Source organism: Sinocyclocheilus anshuiensis, unplaced genomic scaffold (assembly GCF_001515605.1).
Source record: "Sinocyclocheilus anshuiensis isolate Anshui unplaced genomic scaffold, SAMN03320099.WGS_v1.1 scaffold615, whole genome shotgun sequence".
NCBI lineage: Eukaryota > Metazoa > Chordata > Actinopteri > Cypriniformes > Cyprinidae > Sinocyclocheilus > Sinocyclocheilus anshuiensis.
In genome coordinates, this window is record NW_015552647.1 from 1273199 (window position 1) to 1296804 (window position 23606).

Genomic DNA, 23606 nt, shown 5'->3' on the forward strand with positions numbered 1-23606 from the left:
ATATATATATATATATATATATACACCATGAAAGGAGTTAAACAGGTTTTGCCCTGTTTTTCTAGATGATGTTTACTGATGCTAATGGCTAGTGCTTTTCCCTTGAGCTTCATGACTGTTTTCCCTTGTGGGGAAATTAGCACTGTGAGAGCTGTTAATTGCATGCATGTGTAATTAAGAGAGGTGGAACGAGACATGAAATAGCATATGCTGTGCTCTTATCTATAAAAACACACAAATGAATGGTTTTCGGCCACGTAACTGCCATATCTTTGTAGCCAAAACTTTGAAAGATTTTATGTTACCTAAAAAAAAACAAACTCTTGAGGCAGAAATAGATTCCCATATCATTCAGCAGAGTAAAAAATAAAGGTAAATGTAAGATAAAAAAAATATCCATAGAAAGTTGTCCTTAGACCCGACATGGCACATTTTACTAACGTACTGCGGATGAGTAAATCTTCCAGATGCACACATCGAATAAACCTGTCAGCAACACATGATCACGGAATGTTCTCTGAAAATGGTTTGAAATGGACAGTACTTACGTGTTTTTTTGGTGGTAACATTGACAGGTACAGACTGGGGGCCAGTTCCTGCAGTATTGAAGGCACACACCGCTAGATAATACTGAGTGTTCCCCTGCAGGCCACTGACATTGACTGCTGTGTAGTTTCCAGTGATCCGCACTTTACCCACCGTATCCGGCTTGGTGTCATCTTCCCAGTACACCACCTGTTCGCCAGGACACAAAACAAGGGCATTTTATATATCCTTGACTTTAGTTGTAAACAGCTCTCTGCCGGAACAATTACAATCACTCTTGCAACCCAGTGTGACCCTAAATATGCAGATTTTTCTCAAAATAAGTGCTACTATGAAAATAAAAATGTCTTGGCACGTTCATTTAACTTAAATGGTTTGTAATGGAAATATGTTAATTAGGTTTACAGTGTTAAATCTCAGGAAAATATACAAAGTAAATGCCAAGAATTTTTATCTGCGGCCAAAGAAGGTGAGATATGATTTGCATGGAATTTATTACATGTTGATTACTTTCAACATGACTTGATTTCACAACGATCAATAACAAAGTGATCAGTTCAGATATTTGATACACGTGTTTGACTTTTTATTATTCACTTCATTTAGCTGATCATTTGAGTCTTTTCTGCAAATTACAAGCTTGAGAACATATCTCTGGCTGCTGGAAATATGATATTCTTTTGAAACGGTATGTAGATTCTCTTGAGGATATGAAATTTCAATTAACATTTAGCTGTGTGCTAGGTGAGAAACAATTAGGCAGCGGAAATGAAATAATTAATTATTAACCCCAGGTCATATGTAATATCAATATTGAGGCATTAAGTATAAGAAGATTTAAGCCAATTTCAAAATTAGACATTAATGAGATCTGCCCAAGGGAGGCATATTTCTGAATTATTTCTTTTCTACCTTTTGCTCTCAGTTTTTGCAGGATGTAGTACATTGCATCATTCAGACTTGAATTGAGAATTCAGTTATTCAGTTCTTCAATATAAATTGAGGTAGCAAACAGGATGCAGAATTTTAATTCAAAAGAGAATGCAAGGAAGTAGAACTAAAATGAACAAATTCAAAGGAAGTCATATGTATTTTGTCTTTTGGGTACATTTAGCTGATATTGAGACTTTTTTTTGTTTACACAGCCATTTAAAAGTTTGGGGTTGGTAAGATTATTACTTCTTTTTTTTTTTTGAAGGAAAAAATCCTACCTTTTGAAAGAAATCTTCTACACTTACCAAGGTTGCATGTACTTGATCAAAAACAGAGTAAAAACATTAATATTGTGAAATACTATATTACAATTTTAAATAACGGTTTATTTTTAAAAAATGTTTTAAATGTAATTTATTTCTGTGATTGAAAAACTTAATTTTTTTATCAGTCATTACTCTAGTATTCAGTGTCACATGATTCTTCAGAAATCTTTCTAATATGCAGATTTTCGTGGATTTTTTTTATTAATATTAACGTTGAAAACAGTTGTGCTGCTTAATATTTTTGTGTAAAACTTGAACCATTTTATTCAGAATTCTTTGATGAATAAAAAGTTCAAAAGAACAGCATTTATTTGAAATAGAAATTCTGTAATAATGTAAAAGCCTTTACTGACTTGGAAACTGTGATTCATTCTAATTAGATAGAAATGGTTTCCACAGTTTGATGTTTTGTGAGATTGTGTGTGTTTTTATTGACTATTCCTGGTTTTAATTTAGCATCTAAGTTTAGTGAGAGTTGTTCAGCCCTTTGGGTCAATTTCTGCTGCTTTTAAATGCTTTATAAATAAACATGACTTGACTTCACTAGACTACTACAAAAATAGATGGTTGAAAACGCCTTCAGTTGGAAAAAACACCTTCAAGTCATGTCACAGCAGGTTCACAGATGAATAAAAAGTTCAAAAGAACAGCATTTATTTGAAATAGAAATTCTGTAATAATGTAAAAGCCTTTAATGCATCCGTGCTGAATAAACGTGTTAATTGCTTAAATAAATAAATAAATAAAACCTTATTGACCCCAAACCTTTGAACAGTAGTATTTAATTTGAACAGTACATTTCATCATATTTAACAAACTTTTGTGGATCAGGGAAGAAGAACACTTAATTTCCCTGAATTAATTACCTGTGTTGAATTACTCTAAATTGCAATTCAAAGTATGCAATGTAAACCCACCTGTTATTCCGAATTGAATTCCAATTCAGCTTCCTGTAGGTTTGACCAATTTTAAATGCTTTATAAATAAACATGACTTGACTTCACTAGACTACTACAAAAATAGATGGTTGAAAACGCCTTCAGTTGGAAAAAACACCTTCAAGTCATGTCACAGCAGGTTCACAGCATGTGTGTAGACTTAGTGATTTGTCCAAAAGTTATAGGTTTTCAATCTTTCACAGACATAACTCAAAAAACAAAGCGTGAATGTACAATTCTGCTAGTTTATGTACTACTAGGTGCCTCAAGCAAAAAAGCTTTTTGAAAACTTTGAAAGATTTGATGTTACCTAAAAAAAAAAAAACTCTTGAGGCAGAAATAGATTCCCATATCATTCAGCAGAGTAAAAAATAAAGGTAAATGTAAGATAAAAAAAAGATCCACAGAAAGTTGTTCTTAGACACGACATGGCACATTTTACTAACGTACTGCGGATGAGTAAATCTTCCAGATGCACACATCGAATAAACCTGTCAGCAACACATGATCACGGAATGTTCTCTGAAAATGGTTTGAAATGAACAGTACTTACGTGTTTTTTTGGTGGTAACATTGACAGGTACAGACTGGGGGCCAGTTCCTGCAGTATTGAAGGCACACACCGCTAGATAATACTGAGTGTTCCCTTGCAGGCCGCTGACATTCACTGCTGTGTAGTTTCCAGTGATCCGCACTTTACCCACCGTATCCGGCTTGGTGTCATCTTCCCAGTACACCACCTGTTCGCCAGGACACAAAACAAGGGCATTTTATATATCCTTGACTTTAGTTGTAAACAGCTCTCTGCCGGAACAATTATGCAATGTAAACCCACCTGTTATTCCGAATTGAATTCCAATTCAGCTTCCTGTAGGTTTGACCAATGCAATGCAAATTCCAAGTCATGAATTGAAAAGAAGTCAGATGTTCTTGCTTCCACTGAACCACAAGATGTCCAAATTATTACACAGATAACACAATTGATATTTAAAAAGTAGCATTAAATTAGAAAAATGCAAAGTAGATGCATCTGCATTAACAGTCTCAGACTGTTGGACCTTACCGTTTGGTTTTGTGCAAAAGGAAATGCAGTTATAGTTTAAAAAGGAACTTTCCATTTCAAATGCTGCAGGTGCTTCAAAGGGCCATGAGCACAAATAAATGGTATATACGCATACAGCGCCGTTTCCTTGATCAATGCTGCTTTGATTTGGTCTTTCAGTCCTCGCTAACCAAAGACGAGACAAAAATAAAACCAAAAAGTTTTCCCCTCATCTAGAATCCAGCGACATGATAGTTCTATTCTTTCCAGACAATATGGCTGCTACCATGGCAACGTGGCGGTTTTCTGCCGCAGGGCAGGGGTGACAGAGATGGAGAGAGTGGCTTGTGAGAAAGCGAGACTCTCTTTGCATTCTTGAAAGGCCAGTGAAGAGCTTTCATCCAGCTTCTAAGAGCCACAGACATTTAACAAAGCAGCGGCGTTGTCTAAACACTGGCATTCTCCATATTTGAGGTAACATGGGAGAGGTGAGAAGCACTTTTAATAATCGCTTGTGATCCCGATCGCATTATTAAGGGGAAAACATGACATTTAATGTGGCGAAGGGGAAGACAATGCGAATCAAACCTCATATCCGAGAACTCTTTCAGGGGTCGACGCAATCGGCTCCCAGGTAACTTCGATGTCGGCCGCCGACAGACTTTTTGCTGACACTCTCTCTGGCGCTACGCTCGGCACTGTGGAGAAACGGAGAGATGTTGAGGCTCTTATTCAAAAAGCTTTACACAGCCATCGAAGTAAAATTGGATTAAGTCAGAGAATGAAGCCCCGGTCTCACCTGAGAGAGGCCCTACGTCATTTTAATGGGAACTATGACTGACAGAGAAGGAGACAATCTGCTGGGAAAATTCAATTAACACTCTAGCACATGAATAGGCCTGTAAGTGTCTAGCAGGATTTGTTGTAACCTATAGCCGCAATAACTAATATAAGGTTGTCATTCGCAGCTTGAACGAGGGAGGAGGGGCGTAAGCTGTCTCAATCAACTTATTCCATCATTCTCATTCAAGGTCACACCTGTATGTGCGAAGGGAGGGAACCGAGACCGTGTTTGAGAACGTGAAGGGACTACTGCTGAGTCTGACTGTGTTTGTGTTTGTGTGTTCCTAATGGTTTAGCTCCACGGGCCCACACAATGTATCGCTGACTGGCCTATATTAGTATTTCCGGATGATTAGGCCAAAATTGAAAGCAGATAACATCAGGGCTCAGACTATTAGGCTTGTATGTAGGATTAGTGATATGAACTAATTGCACTATTTTGCTTATTTTCTAAAGCAAATATGTGTTATTTTTGTTATTGCTGAAATTTTCAGTCTAGTGGATGATAACAAGAAAAAAAAACGGACACAGATTTGCATACAGTACCATTCAAACATTAAAAAAAAAAAATTAATTAATACTTTTAATTAGCATACATTAAATTGATCAAAAGTGGCAGTAAATAATGTTTAAAAAATCAATTTCAAATAAAGGCTTTTCTTTGAAATTTTCTATTCATTATGGTTTACACAAAAATAAGTAGCACAATGTATCAACACTGATAATAATAACTCAGCATATTAGAATGATTTCTTAAGTATCTGCACACTGGAGTAATGATGCTGAAAATTCAGCTTTGTCATCACATGAATAAATTACAACGTAAAATATATTAAATTGCAATATTATATAACAATCTATGCAAATAAATGCAGCATTAGTAAGCATGAGAGACTTTTAAAAAAACATAAAAAATTAACTTTTGAATGGTAGTGTATATGATCTATATCTAGAGACCAGAATATCATATAATATCATATCATAGCCATATCAGTTACAACATTGTAGGAAAGCAGCATTTTTTTTTATTCAAACATTGTACCTAATAAAAAAGTGTATTCATCACTGTAATGTACAAAATGTACAAAAAAATGCTTTTTGTAAATATTTCAATGACTGATCTGAAGTACGTTCTATAATTGGAACATGCTGTCTGTAAAAGAGGCATGCAAAATAATAATTATACTATTTTAATTATTTTATATATTAAAATAATAATATTATTGGCCATCACATTATTATATAAAATGACCCTCTAACACTAGTGTTTTCTATTTTTTTTCTAATCTATCTACTTTTTTTTTTTTTTTCATTAAAGAAAAAAAAACAAAAAAACCTTGCTATAGACTAACCGAGACTTGTCATAGCACTTATTTTTTTTGTTGGTTTTGAATGCTCCTGTTGTCTTCATTGGTAAGTCGCTTTGGATAAAAGCGTCTGCTAAATGACTAAATGTAAATGTAAATGTATAGGCCTATTACTCGTAAACTAAGTAATTAGCAGTTGTTTTTATCAACCTAACCTTCAATATCACTACAAATCTCTATAAATCTGATTAAGAAAAATGTTATTCTGTGTAAATGAGTTTGTGATTGTGAGTGTTGATGTACACAAATCCACTCTACCTTCCTCTGCAGAGAACACTGTTGCAATACTGCTGAAAGGTCCTTCTCCACGGTTGTTGAACGCTCCCACTTTGATGTTGAATGGTGAGAACGGTGGGATGGTGTCATTTCGGAAAATGTAGCGGGTGACGCTGGGTGCCGAGATCACGGCTCGGGTCCAAGTGACCATTCCCACTGGCCGGAAAGCGATGATATAACCGAAGCCCTCTCCGTTCTGCAACTCCTCTGGAACAGGCTTAGAGTGGAACACAAAACTATAGTGATATTAAAACAAATTGAGGTCAACACATCAACTGACCCACATGACAACAGGGCTTTATTAGCACTTAGTTTAAAGTGCACTTTCTTTCTCAAGTCACTTTAATTATTATGCATGCTGTATTCATGACTTCATATTAGTAGAGAGACTAGATGGAACATTTGAAGGACTTAAGTCACCTGAAAAAATATGGTGGAAAAAATAAACACACTTTTCCTCTCAAACATACAAGACCACCAAGGTTGGGGTCTGTAAGATTTTTTTTATATTTTTGATAGAAGTCATTTATGCTCACCAAGGCTGCATTTATTTGATCAAAATACAATAAAAACAGTAATATTGTAAAATATAATTACAATTGTTTTCTATTTTAATATATTTTTAAATGATTACATGATTCTTCATGCATTTTAAATAAATAATAACAGCTGATCTGGTGCTCAAGAAACATTTCTTATTATCAGTGCTGAAACCAGATAAAATACGTTATATTTTTGTAAGAAATATGTTTTTTTAGTATTATTTGATGAAATAGAAAGTTCAAAAGAACAGCATTTTACTGTTCATTGTTTAAATGTTTTATTAAACCCAAAAACAACAACTTTTGAACAGTAGTGTATATATTAATTTGACAACAGTTTTCCAAAAGTGTTTTACTCTTTGTATCACTCTGCTTTTTACTGAAGTTGCATATTGTGCCACTAGTTACAGAATAGTAGGCAAAAATGGCTCTCCAACATGTTTTAGTATTTAGGTTAGCTAAAATAGACTAAATCACTAATACATTTCATAAAAGCCTTTGAAAATTCAAATGAAAGCATTTCTTATGAATATTAGACTTTTCCCTTGCTAAACCCTTATTTCCTCCATGATGTGTCTGAACAGAAAGAAGCCTATTTGTGAAGGAAATACACTTCAAAGAAACTCTCTAGCCCTGAGTTAACTTCCATTTGGAGGAGAAGTAGTAAAGCCTGGAGTCCGGAGGCTAGGATGGAGGGGTCTTGGTGTGGGCAACGATCATAAAATGGCTACATTTCATTCTACACAATTAAGCACCGGCATTTAGCCCAGGCTGGCCGAGGGAGCAGTAAAATCTGAAAAATGACTTACCTCCCATGTTATCACTAATTCTGATTTGGTACCTCCTCCGCCTCCGACATCAGTGGGAGCCGTGTCAGGCACTGCAGGCAAAAACCCAAAGAAGAGATTAAAATGCTGCCGGCAGAGCTCTGATTGGGATTTTTCATTGTATGTTTGAGCATCAAAAGTGTATTTAAATTTTCATCACAAAAAGGCTCTAAACTATCCCTTTCACAGAGGTTCTACCTTCTTTAAACAATCCCTCAGAAATTTGTGAATAAAAGAATGCGTTTTTGGAATAGGTTTGAGTGTTGCATGTGGAATAAAAGTGATGGATGTGACAGATGACGGGAGAATTGAGGATGTTCGGTCTGCTCCAGTGCTTTCAATTTCAGTGCCTGTCTGGAATAGGTCTGTCTCACACTAGCATACTCACTAGCATCTTCTGTTCTGATCTTGGTAGACGGGGGACTGGGCTCTCCCATCCCGACACTGTTACTGGCCAGGACTCTGAACTCATATTCCACCCAAGCGTTCAAACCCACCACGGTTGCAGTCAGAGTGTTTCCATTGATCACCTCAGGAACTGAGCATAAGAAGAACAGTAAAATACAATAGCAACTAACTGAAATAAAATAGTTAAAGCACTAAAAGTTTACACACTAAAATGACAAAAATTTACTTCTATATAAAATTCTAAACTAATAAAATGACAAAACATAAAATTCTTAATGTAAAAAAATTATCATTTAAAAGAAATTAAAATATTATATATAGTAATTAAATTGACATAAAACTAATATAAACTAAATAAAATTAAAAACTAATAAAAATGACATAATCATATATATAATTAAAATATTATATAGTAATTAAAATGAAATCTAATAAATGTCAATAACAAAAAAAAAATATATATATATATATATATAAATCTGTTGGCCTCCCATGCGCTGACACACAATGGCATATGTCTATGATGGGTGATGATGTACCTGTGTCGACAGCTTGCCAGCCGACAGTAAAAGGAGTCCTGGCTTGGATGACATCTCCAGTAATGGGACTTTATATATATATTGTAATTAAAATGATCATAAATGATCATACTCATAAAATAGCAAACATTTAAAATTTGGTTTCAACATAAATATTAAATAACCCAACTGTTTTTAGCAGCTTTTAAATTCTGAAAATAAAATGTCTATATATATATATTAAGAGCCAATTAAAGACATCCTCTATGATAAACAGCTCCTCTCCAAACACCTGGGACAGAACCGTGATGCATAATGGCCATGAATACCAATGTGACTCACAAAAACAGCAGCGAAGACGAGGCTCCATAAAACATCCCAAGTGACACATTTAGCACTCTCTGAACTCTTACTACATTAGCAGTGCCCTTTCATTGAAATACACACCTCGCAAGAAGGTCTTCACTGTGGAAGACGGTTGTGTGTATATATATATATACATAACAATGGGCGCAGACGGCAAATATTGTGCATGTGGACATATAAACCGAAAACAATTTGTTCCTACCTTTAACAACCAATATCACGTCAGCAGACAAACTCTCGACGTCTGTATCGATGAGACAAACGTACTTCCCACCGTGATTAAGCTGGATGTTTCTAATCATAAGATCACCGGAAAAGCTCTGTAAGAAAAGTGAAAATTAAAATTAAATTACAAATCTTAATAATTAATAATAATTTCTGTTGCTACAGCACAAGGCACCAAATCCACTCTACTGATGATCAGTAGTTTCTGAAAGTGTGATGCATTATCATTCATAACATACTGTATTTCATGAGTCAAAACATAACCTCAAGGCATGCGCTGTATTTTTTGGCTGGTGCCATGAAATTCTGGCACTATTTCAAAAAAATGAGAGAACAGGTACTAAAAACCAAACAGAATTCAGAGGCTGATTCAGAGACTGAATGATTTTTTATTCCATGCAATTTTATTCCATTGATTTTAAAGGCCATGCAAATCCATTTTTGCATCTTTCTGTGTAATACTTCATAGTGCAATTTAATTACTTCAATTATTTTATATTCCACAATAAAGGTAAATCAAGCATAAAAAAAAAGTTAAAATTGGAGTTAGAATGATCAAACAAACAAACAAAAACTGCACTCAAGTGATACTGCCGAATTTTTAAAATGTATTCTCATATATAAAAGTCAGATTTACAAATCAGAATTGTAAGTCTCATATTCGGTGATATTTTATTTTATTTTTTATTATTTTTACTGTTCACTCCAGGGTTATTATAGTTAACTAAACCTAAAACTAAAATAAAAACCATTGAAGAAATATGTTACTTGAAACGAACTATACTAAAATTAAACTATGACTATAAATTCTACTACTAACTAAAATTATATATATATATATATATATATATATATATAAACCTTTTTATTTCATCTAGTTACCAAGGCAGCATTTCTCATTTTTATATAGTTTAACATGATGTACTAAAACAACTAAAACTGAAATAAAAATGAATAAAAAAAACCATATAAACATATATTAAAATCTACTAAAAATGACAAAAACACAAAAAATCAGGAACAATTTAAAATTAAATCTAAAAAAAGAAGGATTCAACATATTAATCAAAACTATATAAATATCTCCTATACTCAAATAGCACTAGTTTACATGGTCATCTAAATAAATAAATACATAAACAAAATATCTGCTTCACACAAGAGAAATCAGATTTGGGACACTTGCAACTGCAAGTAGCTTGAGTAACAAAGGGCCTGTTTTCAACAGCAATCTGTGTCTAGTATAGTGTGTTATTATGTAATCATCACCAAAAAATGCAGCTGAGGCAGGCGTGCTAATGTTCCCTCTCATGCTAGCTGCAGATTTCTGCAAACTCAAGACACTCATCCCTCACTTTAAAATGGCTGCTGTGCTCTGAGATACGTGTGGCCCTAAATAAACAGTCTCAGTGACTAGCCTCCGGGATTCACTCAGATCCAGCTCTCTCAGCCACACAGGAGCTCAGTAAAACACACACACTGTGGCTAATTGGCAAGACGATACGAATTATTCCACAATTACATAAGCCAGGACCAGGTAAATGAGCAAAGCACATGCAGAGTGAGAGTTAATATTGTTCCATATAAGCATACAGCACATTAAAATCATAACGAATCTGCATATCTAGTACAGATTTCAAAAACAAGATCTTGTCATATTTTAAACAAAGACACTGCTAAGTATAACACAGCACAATGTGTGAAAGAAGCAAATTACATTTACTTAAACAGAAAACACTTAATGTCCTGTAGTTCTGATTAATTGACATTGACTGTTTCATTTTATCTGATCACTTTCTAAAAATAAATAATTATAAATAATAAAATAAAATAGCATTTATTTATACTACTTTTCCTATTAAAGGATTTAAAAATAAAATAAAATGAAATTACAATGTAGGTTTGCTCACACAGTTGATCTCACTGATTCTCCCTGGCTTTTAATAAAGAATGTCCAGAAGTTCATACAAGCTGAATCCTGTATATCTCATTTAAGTCTCTAGTGGTCTACCAGCCCCAAACCACAGAGCACTTGTAACCCTGCGCACTAGTAGTGCACTGTAGTTACTATGATTTCTCTCTCTGTTTCAATCTGTATGAGAGGATACACTGTAATGGACCAGTCGAAGTGCTAGGTTCGCTACAGGGGGGCAAAAAATTAGGTAAACCACATTAACAAAAACAGACAGACCAGGAAAATGACTTGAAGTTGTCTTCTTTTACTTTGAATAAAAATTGAATTGAATGAAAATATGAAATGAATTGACAATAAAATAAACAATTGGAATAACACCAAGGAAATTCTTTCTTTTTTTTAGAATATTAAATTGAGCTCCTTTGTAGTTATTTGATTTAAATATTTTTATGTACTATATTTGTTCCCTTTAATATTTAACTTCTATTTTTCCTAACCTTTTTCTATTTTTTTCTTTGGAGCTTTGCTTATTTTGTTACTGGTTTGAGTTAGAACCTCTGACCCACAACAAAACAATCAAAAACAATTACAATAAATCACTCAAGGAAAATAAACTAAAATAGTACAACACTCAAGTTCAGTATATGAAAAGTTCTCAGTCCATAGAATAAGTGTGAACGGGGGGAAAAAACGTCCTTTGAATACAAACGATGAATCCAATGCACACAATAGTCTCCTTGTGTAGTGCAACGTTTGTAGTGCAACATGTTCAATAGTGCAAAAATAATCAGTTGGTGTGATAATCAGTGTTGAGGTAATTTGGTGAGAAATACCACTAGGAACGGATGGATTCCACTTGTGATAATGGATAAGGCTCTGATCACTTGATGAGTTGCAGGATTTTTCTTCTAGTTGTCTCTTTCAGGGTTCTCTAGCTGGGTGGCTCGCTATCTCAGGATCACAGTTTAACTCAGTCTCGGAAAAAACCCTGACCAAATCCGGGGGATTTCAACACAATTAACGTTACTCAACCGCATCGAATCTCACGCGGTTTACATTCGCATATCATCCGCTTCAATATCATCGATCATCGCACTTTTAATCTGCGTTGATGACACTCGCAATCTACAAAACGCGTGCTCTCTCTCTGCGATTATGCGTCTCGTATTAGTGACGTCACACACAGCGCGCATCTTATGACAACTGTTTTGCTTTAGTTATTTTAATTATTGAAAAGTTTTCAACACAGCAGAACAACTTTGAATACCCATTATATCAAGCATTTCAGTTTTTTGCTTTATTGAAAATATAATTATTGCAAATTATATTTGTTTTATTTATTATTATTTTTAGTCAGCTCATTTCTGACCTGGGTTACACACTACTGTACTGTAATAGTACATGTAGGTATCTGATGCACTCTAAGCTCTCAAAAAAACAAAAAAAAAGACGAGCACTTATGTTTGACTGTGGTTTCCTCTCCATCAAGTTCAATTCCTATGAATAAAAATGGCTTAAACTCAATCTATATCAAAAAGAGAGCCCATTCAATGGATAGATTCCAAAATTGCAGGATTGGATGAGAGGACTGCAGAGCAGGTGATGTTTAATTATGGTAATGAACCCATCAGAGGCTGTTGAGAAGGATGACATGATCTTTGGGTGCAGAGGAAGTGTGAATCCGTGAAAACCATATCTCATTATAACCCACATCTGCATATGTCAATGTCATTTGTAATTGCCCTTGAGTGAAGCCCCATGTATCAACTTAACGTAGCCACTGCCACATGACAATAAAAGGCAAGGCTTGGCTGTGGGTTTGAGGGGCCTGAATCAAGATCATGAAAATGGGACAAAGCGGTGAAAAAAAAAACTTTATTAGTGTTTATTTTATAATAAATTACATTAATATTTATGTTTTTATTTTTATACTAATTTTATAATTTCATTAATTTGTTAAAAATAAATTACAGAAGCTGAATATACAGTATAATATCATTTAAATAACATTTTCTGCTGAATTAAATTCAAGAAGTTATGAACTGTCCAGCAAATGAACCATGTAGTCCTGTGCTTTTCAAAAAGTACCTTAGCCTGTGCTCAGGTTTCAAATCCTTGAAAGAAAATTAACAAAAGCTGTTTATTATTCTGTTCAAACCCTCAGCCAACCAAAGGCAAATCTAAACCAAAACAGCTAAATGGAATGCGGCACAACACAAAGCGTTTCTCAAGGCAACATTTCAATTCATTGGAGTCCTGTGGCAATAAGGAATTGTCTCCCCTGAGATGTAAAATGTCCTGTGTAACTGGAAGGGTAAAATGGGAACAAGACTCTTAATTGATCTGGCCTGTTTCCCTGGTTCACTCTGTAGAGAGCAGCTGTTTGGTATACATGTTGAATGATTCACATTCAATGTAGGTCAGTGATGGAATGACCCAGAACAAGATGGCAAAATGTATCCCAAGAATCCAATTTCAAACTACAGACATAACGGCAGGGAATTCTCTTTAAGAGAGAGCATTCAAAGCCCCAATGGCTTGCTCCTGTCCAGCACGATGACTAGATTAAAACCCAGTTACAGTACAGTACAGTTACAAGTGCTTGTGTTTGAGATCTATTCAATAAGATGGTCTTTATTACATGCCGGGTCCTTTGGTTTGATTCAAATGATGAGCACAAGTAACTAAAACTAATTCATCTGAAACTCCTACTCAGATAATAAAATTATCTTTGAATTTGTCCAAAAAAATACAACCTGCATTTTATTGTACACAATTATCATGCCAGATTTCTTGTAATTTATTAAAATGACCATATTCTACATTTCTGGAGCATTTATTTATTTATTATGAAAAAAACTGTTATATTTCTTATTGTAATGTAGTCATTCATTTCTGACCTTTATAATTAAACAGACTGCAGACATTTTTGCAGTTTTCATAAATGATTTCTGAAGGTTAGATTATGTCTACACAGTACATCAAACCCTTTTTTCAAAACAGCAAGGAAAATCCTGTTTTCCGAGATATGTTCCCTATAAATGTTTCATGCCTGAAGGTGGTGGTGCGGGATGAGGTTGCAATACAGCCCTAAAACCACAATACTCACCCCTCCCACTCGCTCGAAGTGGTCGGCGTCCTGATGGAAATCAATGGGCTGACCGTTGAAGGCCCAGGAGAAGGCCACGGCCAAGGCTGGATCGGCAGTCACCTGGCAGGGCAGCACGATACTCTCACCCACTGTGATCTCTGTGCTGCTGGGGCCCTGGCTGATCCTTGTGGGCTCTGTTAGTTACAGTGTCAACACAGTCTGTCAGTTTAGCTCTGGGACACATACTGAGGTGAGAAAACCACTTCTGTAGCCAGGCAAATAACAAGACAAATTTTTTTTTTTTTTTTAAATCTAGTGAGCTGCCACCGGAGGAAGCATTTTAAAGCATTATAGGCATGATCCCAACACATGGCTTCATAATTACTCTGCTTTATAATATTTAAATGCTCTGCAGCAAGCTCTAATTAAAGGGATAGTTCACCCAAAAATGAAAATTCTGTCATTAATCGTAGTTCCAAACCTGTAAGACCTTCGTTCATCTTTGGAACACAAATTAAGATATTTTTGATGAAATCTGAGAGCTCTCTGACCCTCCATAGACAGCAAGGCTATTACCATGATCAATGCACAAAAACATAGCAAGGACATCAGTAAAATATTCCATGTGACATCAGGGGTTCAACCGTAATTTTACGAATCTACGAGAATACTACTTGTGCGTAAAGAAAACAATAATAACAACTTATTCAACAATTCTTCTCCCCAAGTTACCATCTTCTGCCATTTTGGAGAGTACCCCAGAAACGTAATCGGTGATGTTTACGTTCAGCATGCGCACTTTGTCTACTGAACGTAAACAACGCTGATTACATTCAGTAGACAGTGCGCGCATGCTGTTATTATTGTTTTCTTTGCGCACAAAAAGTATTCTCGTAGCTTCGTAAAATTACGGTTGAACCCCTGATATGTCACATGGACTATTTTACCGATGTCCTTGCTACGTTTCTGTGTGTTGATCGTGGTAATATCATTGCTGTCTATGGAGGGTCAGAGAGCTCTCAGATTCCATCAAGAATATCTTAATTTGTGTTTCGAAGATGAACAAAGGTCTTACGGCTTTGGAAAGACATGAGGGTGAGTAATTAATGACAGAATTTTTATTTTTGGGTGAACTAACCCTTTAAATATACTAACGGTCATATAAACTACAAAAATGACAAAGTTGTTCTGGCAGCCAAATAAACTGAAAATGCTGAATACAGTATAAACGCAGGTCTTTGGGCATGTCAAGGCATTATATAATGAAATCATTTTGGAGCTTTAGGGAAGACAACAAAATAAATCATCATTCGTCTATCTCTCATTCGGAGCTGTGATGTCTGTCAATTACAGCTCGATTTCTCATTCGCGCTATAGCAATGAATAGGAATGAATCTGGGTTCAGTGGAGGGTGGACGATCCAGTGATGTCACCATACTGTATAAATCTGAGCCTCTCCTCACAGAAAAGACTGAGCGCTCAGAGAGTGAAGAAGCACTGTTTGTAAAGAGATTCATCTTCAGTTAGGAAGTGACCCCTGATCGGTACTCATGGAGGTCAAAACTATCTTGTTTTCCATTATACTTTGGGTGAACTAACACTTTAAGACAAAAATCTATTAGAAATACGGTTAGAAATATACTTGGTATAGAATATAGAATATATACATTTATACTATGGCGCTGTTGAATGCTTGAATCTGATTGGCTGACGAACGTTCTGAGGTGTGCAATTATTTTCAGGGAAACGCACGGCATACAGCACACAGGAATTACTGCAATCACACATGCTCGCACACGCACACTATGGTCACGCAGTTTGCACAAAAAGGTGTTGTCAGCGCTGCCCTGACGATTTTATCAGTTAGCCTATATAGTGTAGCAACTTAAAGGCTACACATGACATTTCTCACTAGCGAGGTAATAACAGCGCCGTTTAAAGGTACAGAGGTAGCCTAATTCACACAAGCTCTCTCTCTCTCTCTTTCTTTCTCTTTCTCTGTGTGTCTCTGTCTCTCTCGCTCTCTTTCTAATAACTTCATTAATAACTGCATTAGAATGCTATCAACGGCTCAAGCCTCCATTACTAGCTTTAAAATGACGTTTTGGAACTTGCAAAAGAGGCGTTGGATGAGATGTGGAAGAAATAATCCTACTCACAATAGCGATTTAAGTACAAAAACCGGACGAATCCCTTTAAATATATCATCTGATCGATGTCTTGAGGTGTGGTAACCGTAGTATAAGCGGAATAATTGACTCCGGGCCATTGAATTATTAGAAAAATAATGCACACCCGAGGTGTAACGGCCATGACGCGACCTCGGGTGTGCATTATTTTTCGAATAATTCCATGGCCCGTCGTCAATTATTCCTTACATACTTAACAAAATAACGAAATTTAACAATAAACTATAGTTCAAAATAATTAAAATCCACCCTTTTAACACAAGATTCTACACAAATAATGAACTAAAAATGTATTTATAATACAAAGATGAGCCACATTTGGACAAGAAACTGAGAGGGGAAAAATGTTCTAATCTAAAAGTTGTAAATCAACAACATCAACAAAACAAACAAACAAAAAAACAGAAAATCCAGCTTGAAAATTTATTTACAGGAAAAAAGGAAAATTTTTTTCTGAAAAATTCTTAATAAATTGACTATTTAGAAATGTTTACATGCTGGCACCAATGCTTTTCAGAAATGTTTTAGAAATGAATTAAAATACGTTTTTGTGTTAAAACCAAACTTTTTTTAAATAATTGTAGCAATATATTACTTACATTTCTGTTGTCCTGATGAGCAGTAGGCTGTGGGTTAGCGATATTACCACATTCTACGGTGGTTTATTGCTGTAATAAATAATCTTAATTTCTAGGTACTACACTTACTATACTTTCCATATGGGGGCTATTAATTTGAAAAGAACATAAAGTGGATTTTAATAAGAGCCAAATGAACTGGCAGCACGTCTTCTGTGATCAGAATACAGTTGACTGAAGACACTTTGTGAGGGAAAGGTCATTTTAATTAAATTACATTAAGAGGGTCAACTGCTGGTGCATGACAAAAACATAATGAGAGAAAAATACACGGAAGGAAAAGAAAGAGAAACCCTATAAAAGACGTATGGGCTCACACAGAGGCCTCAGTGGTATAAAGCTAATGAGTTTCTTCTGATTTACCATGAAAATACTGCTGATTAAACCCTATATAATGAAGAATAAAAGTGAGGAATAACATTCATCCTATAGCTTAATGAGGAGATAACAATCCAAACGGATAATGGCCACAGCAATTACGGATGACCTTAACAATGAGTAATTAGTGAAACATGGACTGGGGTGTGTGGAAGACTGAAGCAAGAGGGCACATGAACTACACAGAACACTAGAGAAGAGAATGTTATACCTTCCACAACATAGAAGGCTCTCTTAAAGTGACAGTTCACCCAAAAAAGAAAATTCTGCCATTTACTCAATTTCATTTTGTTCCAAATCCGCATGACTTTCTTACTTGAATCACAAAAGGAGAATTTTTTTCATGCAATTACAATAAACAAGAAATAGCCACAAAAGCATTATCAGGGCTCGACAATAAGAATTGCCTTATGGACCGGGCATGTACTGTATGTAAAACAACACTGCAGTGTTATTTTACATTTGATTATTCAATTTCTGTACCTGAATACTTCTGTTAGACCTTCCTGAAAATGTAAAGCTCTTTTTATTACATTTCTATCATTGTTCTATTGTACTTATTTGTGCCATTGCTTGTAATCTGTTAATTTGTTCTTATTTTGTTGCTGACTGTTCACTTGTCTTCAGTAATGTTTATAGCTTATATTAGCTAAGCTAGTAGTATTTGCTGTATTAGTGAAAGTGGAATTTAGAATTGTGACATTTCACTGGTATCTAAACTTTTGGTGACTTACTGATTCGAATACAACGTTACATGGGCCAATACATGGGCAATACATTATTTTATTTCATTTTATTGTGTTGTACTCTATTCTATTATATTCTATTCTATTGTGGTGGGGCCACATTAAATAAATAAATAAATAAATAATACAAAAAAAATGTTGCTACTGGCCTGAAAAAATCCTTAGCGTTAAGCTCTGATTATAAAAGTTTTATTAAGGTAGCCTACAGTATATGACTTGGGAATCGAACACATAACTTTAGTGTTGCTAGTGCCATGCTCTACTGGAAATCTACAGGAACAATTCACTGAAGTATCTATGTTTGATCTGTGAGTGGATGCGATTTTATAATAAATTGTAATAAATAAATAAGTTTATGTGGTTTACAAACTGAATAATTCATTCACAAATCGGAATGACTTCTCAAGTTCAACTTAATGTCCAATTCCAATTCACTGGGATAGTGAGCAAAGACATACAGACTTAATATACAGCATGATTCATATTAACTACTTAAATGTGGTTGTTTTGTGTCCTTTTCTGAAGCTTTAAATCTCCAGTCAGCATTCACAGTAATAGCATTAACAATAATGTACAGTATGTTCTTCATATTTTCTTATTTTGTGTTCCACAGAAGAAGAAAAAATCATGAGTTTGGAACGACTTGAGGATGAGTAAAAAAAAGATGACAGAATAAAATTTTTTGGATTAACTATTCCTTAAATAGGAGTTTGAAAAGATGTCTTAAAACTTTTAGACATAGAGACTTGATAACAAAAGCCATTTGTCTTGAAATAGTGTAGCGCCATTGTGTAGGACTTCTCAGTGTGCTTGATTATATAAAACAAAACTTACACTTTGTGATTTTTTGACTTGAAAGGCTGACAGCAGTGACAACAGAAACTTAGAAGAATGGCGCTGTCAGTTGGCTAATACATTTCTTGAAACAGCTGAAGCAATGCATCATGATATGTGCCAGATGTGGCATTTCATTCAAAGCTAATCATAGTTAAACCATCAAGAATACAGTATCTGAGTCAACAATAAGAGTGGACCGAACTGTGCATTGTCTGCACAGATAAAAATAAATAAAGCTGTTATTCATCCAAAACTACTTTAGGTCCTAAAGCTAAACGATTATCAAAAGAATCCAAGACTATTTCGAGAGAGATGAATCAGCTTTTTATTTTTTTACAACAAAGAAATTGTTTGGATAATAAAAAAATGCTTCTTTTGTCTGTCTTTTTGCTATTTTTTATAGTAATAGAGAAAAGAAAGGAGCTGTGAATAATGGGGCAAGAGAAAGAGTGGAGAAACCAGATCTAGAAAATGTTGCAAGCCGAATTCGAACCTCAATATGCTCTAAACCACTAACGTTGATCTGAAAAACACAGTAACTTACCTGTGATTATCAATCTTCCTGTTGTGCTAGCTGTGCCAAACTGATTTTTAGCGATGCATGTGTAAGTACCTCCATCTCGCTTAGTTACGTTGGCAATCTTAAGAGTACCATTTGGGAAGAGAGAAATCCTAAAGGTAATGGATAATTTATTAGTATCACAAAGACTCACATGGCTTCAATGTGATAAAATATAAATTCCAAAGCTAAATACCTTTCGCTTCTTTGCAGTATCTCGGTCCCTCTTTTCCACAGGCTAATGGCTCTGGGCGAAGCATGTGGCCTGCAATCTAGGCTAACGTCACTACCCGAGCGAGCCTTAAGCATTCGGCTCAAAGGATTCTGGGAGAAGCTGGGAGCAGAGGCTGTAGGAGACAGAGAGATTTGGTCCTCAGACTCACACTTAAAGCCTCAATGGAATCTGTGATGAACAGCAATTGACGTTCAAACAGCCTCTGGCAAAAAAAAAGAAGAAAGCCTTTTATAAAAGTCTAAAGGACTTAACAAATAGAGCTGTCCGCTTCCACTGGCTTCTTCCAGGCCATTTGTCTTAAACTAAAACTTACATTTTACTGTGCCACTTCAATAGACACCATTTATTTGAAATTGGCCTCGTACGCACAATACTGACCAATGTGTCGTGATTAAAATGAATAAATTTCAGCATGCACAGACATAATTTCACAATCAATACTGGAGAAATATGAGAGTTACAATGGAGCACTCAATCAGATGGATGTTTTCAGTGCTGCCTTGTAATTTGAGCCTGGGCTGTGACTACACAATAAAGTTGTAGCATTCAAATGAAGGATGGAAAGCAGGCAGTGAAAACACAGAGGTCGTACCAAGCACCATCAGTTCGGCGCTGGAATAAATGATGCCGTGCTTGTTCTCTGCCACACACTGATACATCCCGCCATCTGAGAGGTTTAGCGAGGAGATGGAGAGAGCGCCGTTCTCTATTTGCACTCGGCCCTGTAGACATAAAAAAAAACAACAAAGTAAAATGTTTGCTATGCGGTTGCTAGGGCATTGCTGGGCTGCTTGATTACATGGTTGCTTACTGGCCCAAGTCAATAGAGACCAGCGCCACATTTCTATGATATTCTGGTTGCTAGATATGGATTGGATCCTTCATTCAATTAACTAAAACTAAAACTATAAAAAAGATGGTTACTTGAAATAAAATAAATGTTAATTAAAAATTTTTTTTTTATAAAAAGTTAAACTTAAGCCCTATTCGGATAGGACTAGTTTTACTAACATGCACATTTTTGATATGTTTTTAATTGCACTCAATTACATAATGTTTTAATTACATATGTACCTTTACGAAAATTAAACGTGGTTTTACTACAAATACATTTAAAAAAATAAAATAGTTAAACTAAAGTAACCACAAATTAACCATGGTTTTGCTATACTAGCCATAGCTTAACCATGGTATTTGTTGTAAAACTTTGGTTATACTAATGGTAATCAATCCAAATGATACGCAATGCATGCATGTATACATGACACGTAATCTCTGCAATGCAATGTACAAAACAGACCCTCCAACCTCTGTAATAAACACAGAGATGTTAGTCCCATCTGAATTGGTACATGAAAATCACAGACGTCGGGTGATAAGAATCTAAACTCAAACGTAGTTTAGAAAAATAGTCCCGTCCAAATAGGACTTCATTTTATTTCATTTTAGCTAGTTGCCTCAGAAAGGTTTAAGTTTTACTTTAATTTAAGCTGATGTACTAAAATGATTGTAACTAAAAACAAATGCATAAAAACAAAAAACAAAAAACAAAAAAACAAAAATAGACAAAACACACAACAAGATTACTACAACTTTAACAAAAATTAAAATGAAAAAAGAAAAAAATCAATAAAAACTGTAATAGTATCTCAATGATACTAAAATAAATAACATTGCTTCAATGTAAGACTATGGGATTTCTTTGCCCATTTTATCATCTGCCAGGCAAAAATGTAATTCTGAACTATTTTGCCTAAATAAATTCAAAATAAAACATTTAAAACTAAAATCAATCATTTAAAAGCTGCACATGCATTTAGCCATTACATCTTTATAATGTACAGTATGAAAATTGATATTTTAAGATTTGTTAACAAATACATCTAACAAAGTTATTCAATTGTGGTTTTAAAAGATGAACTTTAAGTGAGCGGAAGTTAACGTCAAAAGTAATCTAAATGTTGAAAAAATATGGAAACTGAAAATATGGAAATATCAGCCAATGTATATCCAATAACAACCCATAAAAAACTCCAGAATTGGCTGATAAACAATTTATTGTGCACTCCTACAATTTTCTCACCATGAATGATGGCTTTTTTTTTTTTTACAACACGGCTGCACTCTAACACTGAAAGTATGTAGAGTTGAATATCTAAGGATGGGTTAAGAGAGGGTGGAGGAGGTTATAAAAGAGAATAAAGAAAAATGCTGACCCTCTGCTCCAATGAACAGAAAAGAAATGTTGAACATAGCAGTGAAATACTAATGGCCAATTCATTTGGCATGGGCGCCCAGTCGGAAAAGTATGTGAGACAGGTAGGGAGGTGTTGAGCTGATGGTCCTGCTAAAGGAATAGCAGACATTTAAGCCTATCGGCTGTTCTTAAGAGCTGAACTCAGCACAAAGAGTCACAAGGAGAGATTGACGTGATGTGTGATGGAGGGGTGGGGAGGAGGTACGGGTCACTCTCGGCTTGAATGCAGGTCACATCTAATGGAGTCTTTCTGCTGCCTTATAACTGCTGATGTTTGTTGATGGGAGTCTCTACTTAAACAGCTGTTGGCTTCTTTTTTGCCTTGCTTTAATGTCAGCAATGAGAATTTATGTTTGCATTGACCGTGAACTAAAGTAAGTGGAGATAAAGCTTTCAGTCTCATTAGGGGCCTTTCAAAAACCGCAAAGTACCTCTGATATAAGAGTTTCTCCATTCTTCAGCCAGCTGTATGAAGGTTTTGGTTTCCCATTGGCTTTGCACTCCCAAAACAGATTCTCCTCAATGGACAATGATGTGTCCATCATCGTCTGCAGCCAATGAGGTGTGGCTATGGAAAGAGAGCATATTAATAAATAAAAAAAATGAATATAGGATTCGATGATGGACAGATACAAGAACACACCTAAATGAAATGTTACTTGCAAATTAAGACAAGCCATATTACCCAAGGCTGATGAATTCAAAGGCCTTGATGACAGAAACAATTAAAGTAAAAGTTCACCCAATAATGAAAAATCTGTCATCGTTTTCTCACCCTAAGGGTCATTTCAAACCCGTATGACTTTCGTCTGTGCAAAAATAATCGAGATGCTAGGCTCTTCCTGGTTGCTCTTTTTACAGTAAAAGTAAAAAACTAAATATACCCTAATTTCAAACGTTTAGGGTGTGTAATATTTTATAATGTTTTTGAAAGAAGTCTCTTTATTATTTGAAGAAAGATACAATAAAAACAGCAATATTGCAAAATATTATTACAATTGAACATAACTGTGTTCTATTTGATTATATTTTAAAATTATTTATTTCTGTAATGGCAAAGCTGAAATTTCAGCAGCCATTACTCCAGTCTTCAATGTCACATGATCCTTTAGCAATAATTCTAAAATGCTGATTTGGTGCTAAAGTATCATTCATTCTTGTTATTATCACCAGTGTGTTTCAACAATTATGCTGCTTAATATATATTTTTTGGAAACCATGAAACTTTTCTTTCTGGATTCTTTGATGAATGAAAGGTCAAAACATCATATCTGAAATAATTATTTTTGTAGATTTTGTTTATGCTCTTCCCCATAAAAAAAATAAAAATAAAACCTTGCTAAATAAAAGTATTAATTTCTTACACAAACACACACACACACACACACACACACACACACACACACACACACACACACACACAATGAAGATTTTTAAACAGTAGTGCATATAATTTATGTACATATAAAAATATATTTTTTTTAGGCATAATTAAATAAATCAGATTCACAAGGCAAATGATGACAAATGATGACAAAAACAGTGTGCATGTGTGTGTGTGTATATATATATATATATATATATGTATATGTGTGTGTGTGTGT

General features: G+C 34.9%; 1 protein-coding gene across 1 annotated transcript in view; it reads right to left on the minus strand.

Annotated features, from left to right (window-relative positions):
- Window positions 1–23606, minus strand: part of LOC107666965 (contactin-3-like) — a 69996-nt gene that overhangs the window by 7579 nt on the left and 38811 nt on the right. The window contains exons 9-23 of the mRNA XM_016458523.1: window positions 22434–22570; window positions 20338–20467; window positions 19707–19857; window positions 19496–19623; window positions 14182–14357; window positions 9122–9252; window positions 8588–8655; window positions 8029–8178; window positions 7623–7693; window positions 6254–6488; window positions 4374–4483; window positions 3297–3483; window positions 3194–3234; window positions 549–735; window positions 446–486 (exon numbers count right to left, since the gene is read on the minus strand). Of these exons, the coding sequence (XP_016314009.1) occupies window positions 446–486; window positions 549–735; window positions 3194–3234; window positions 3297–3483; window positions 4374–4483; window positions 6254–6488; window positions 7623–7693; window positions 8029–8178; window positions 8588–8655; window positions 9122–9252; window positions 14182–14357; window positions 19496–19623; window positions 19707–19857; window positions 20338–20467; window positions 22434–22570 (1943 nt within the window). The remainder of the gene's footprint in view (window positions 1–445; window positions 487–548; window positions 736–3193; window positions 3235–3296; window positions 3484–4373; window positions 4484–6253; window positions 6489–7622; window positions 7694–8028; window positions 8179–8587; window positions 8656–9121; window positions 9253–14181; window positions 14358–19495; window positions 19624–19706; window positions 19858–20337; window positions 20468–22433; window positions 22571–23606) is intronic.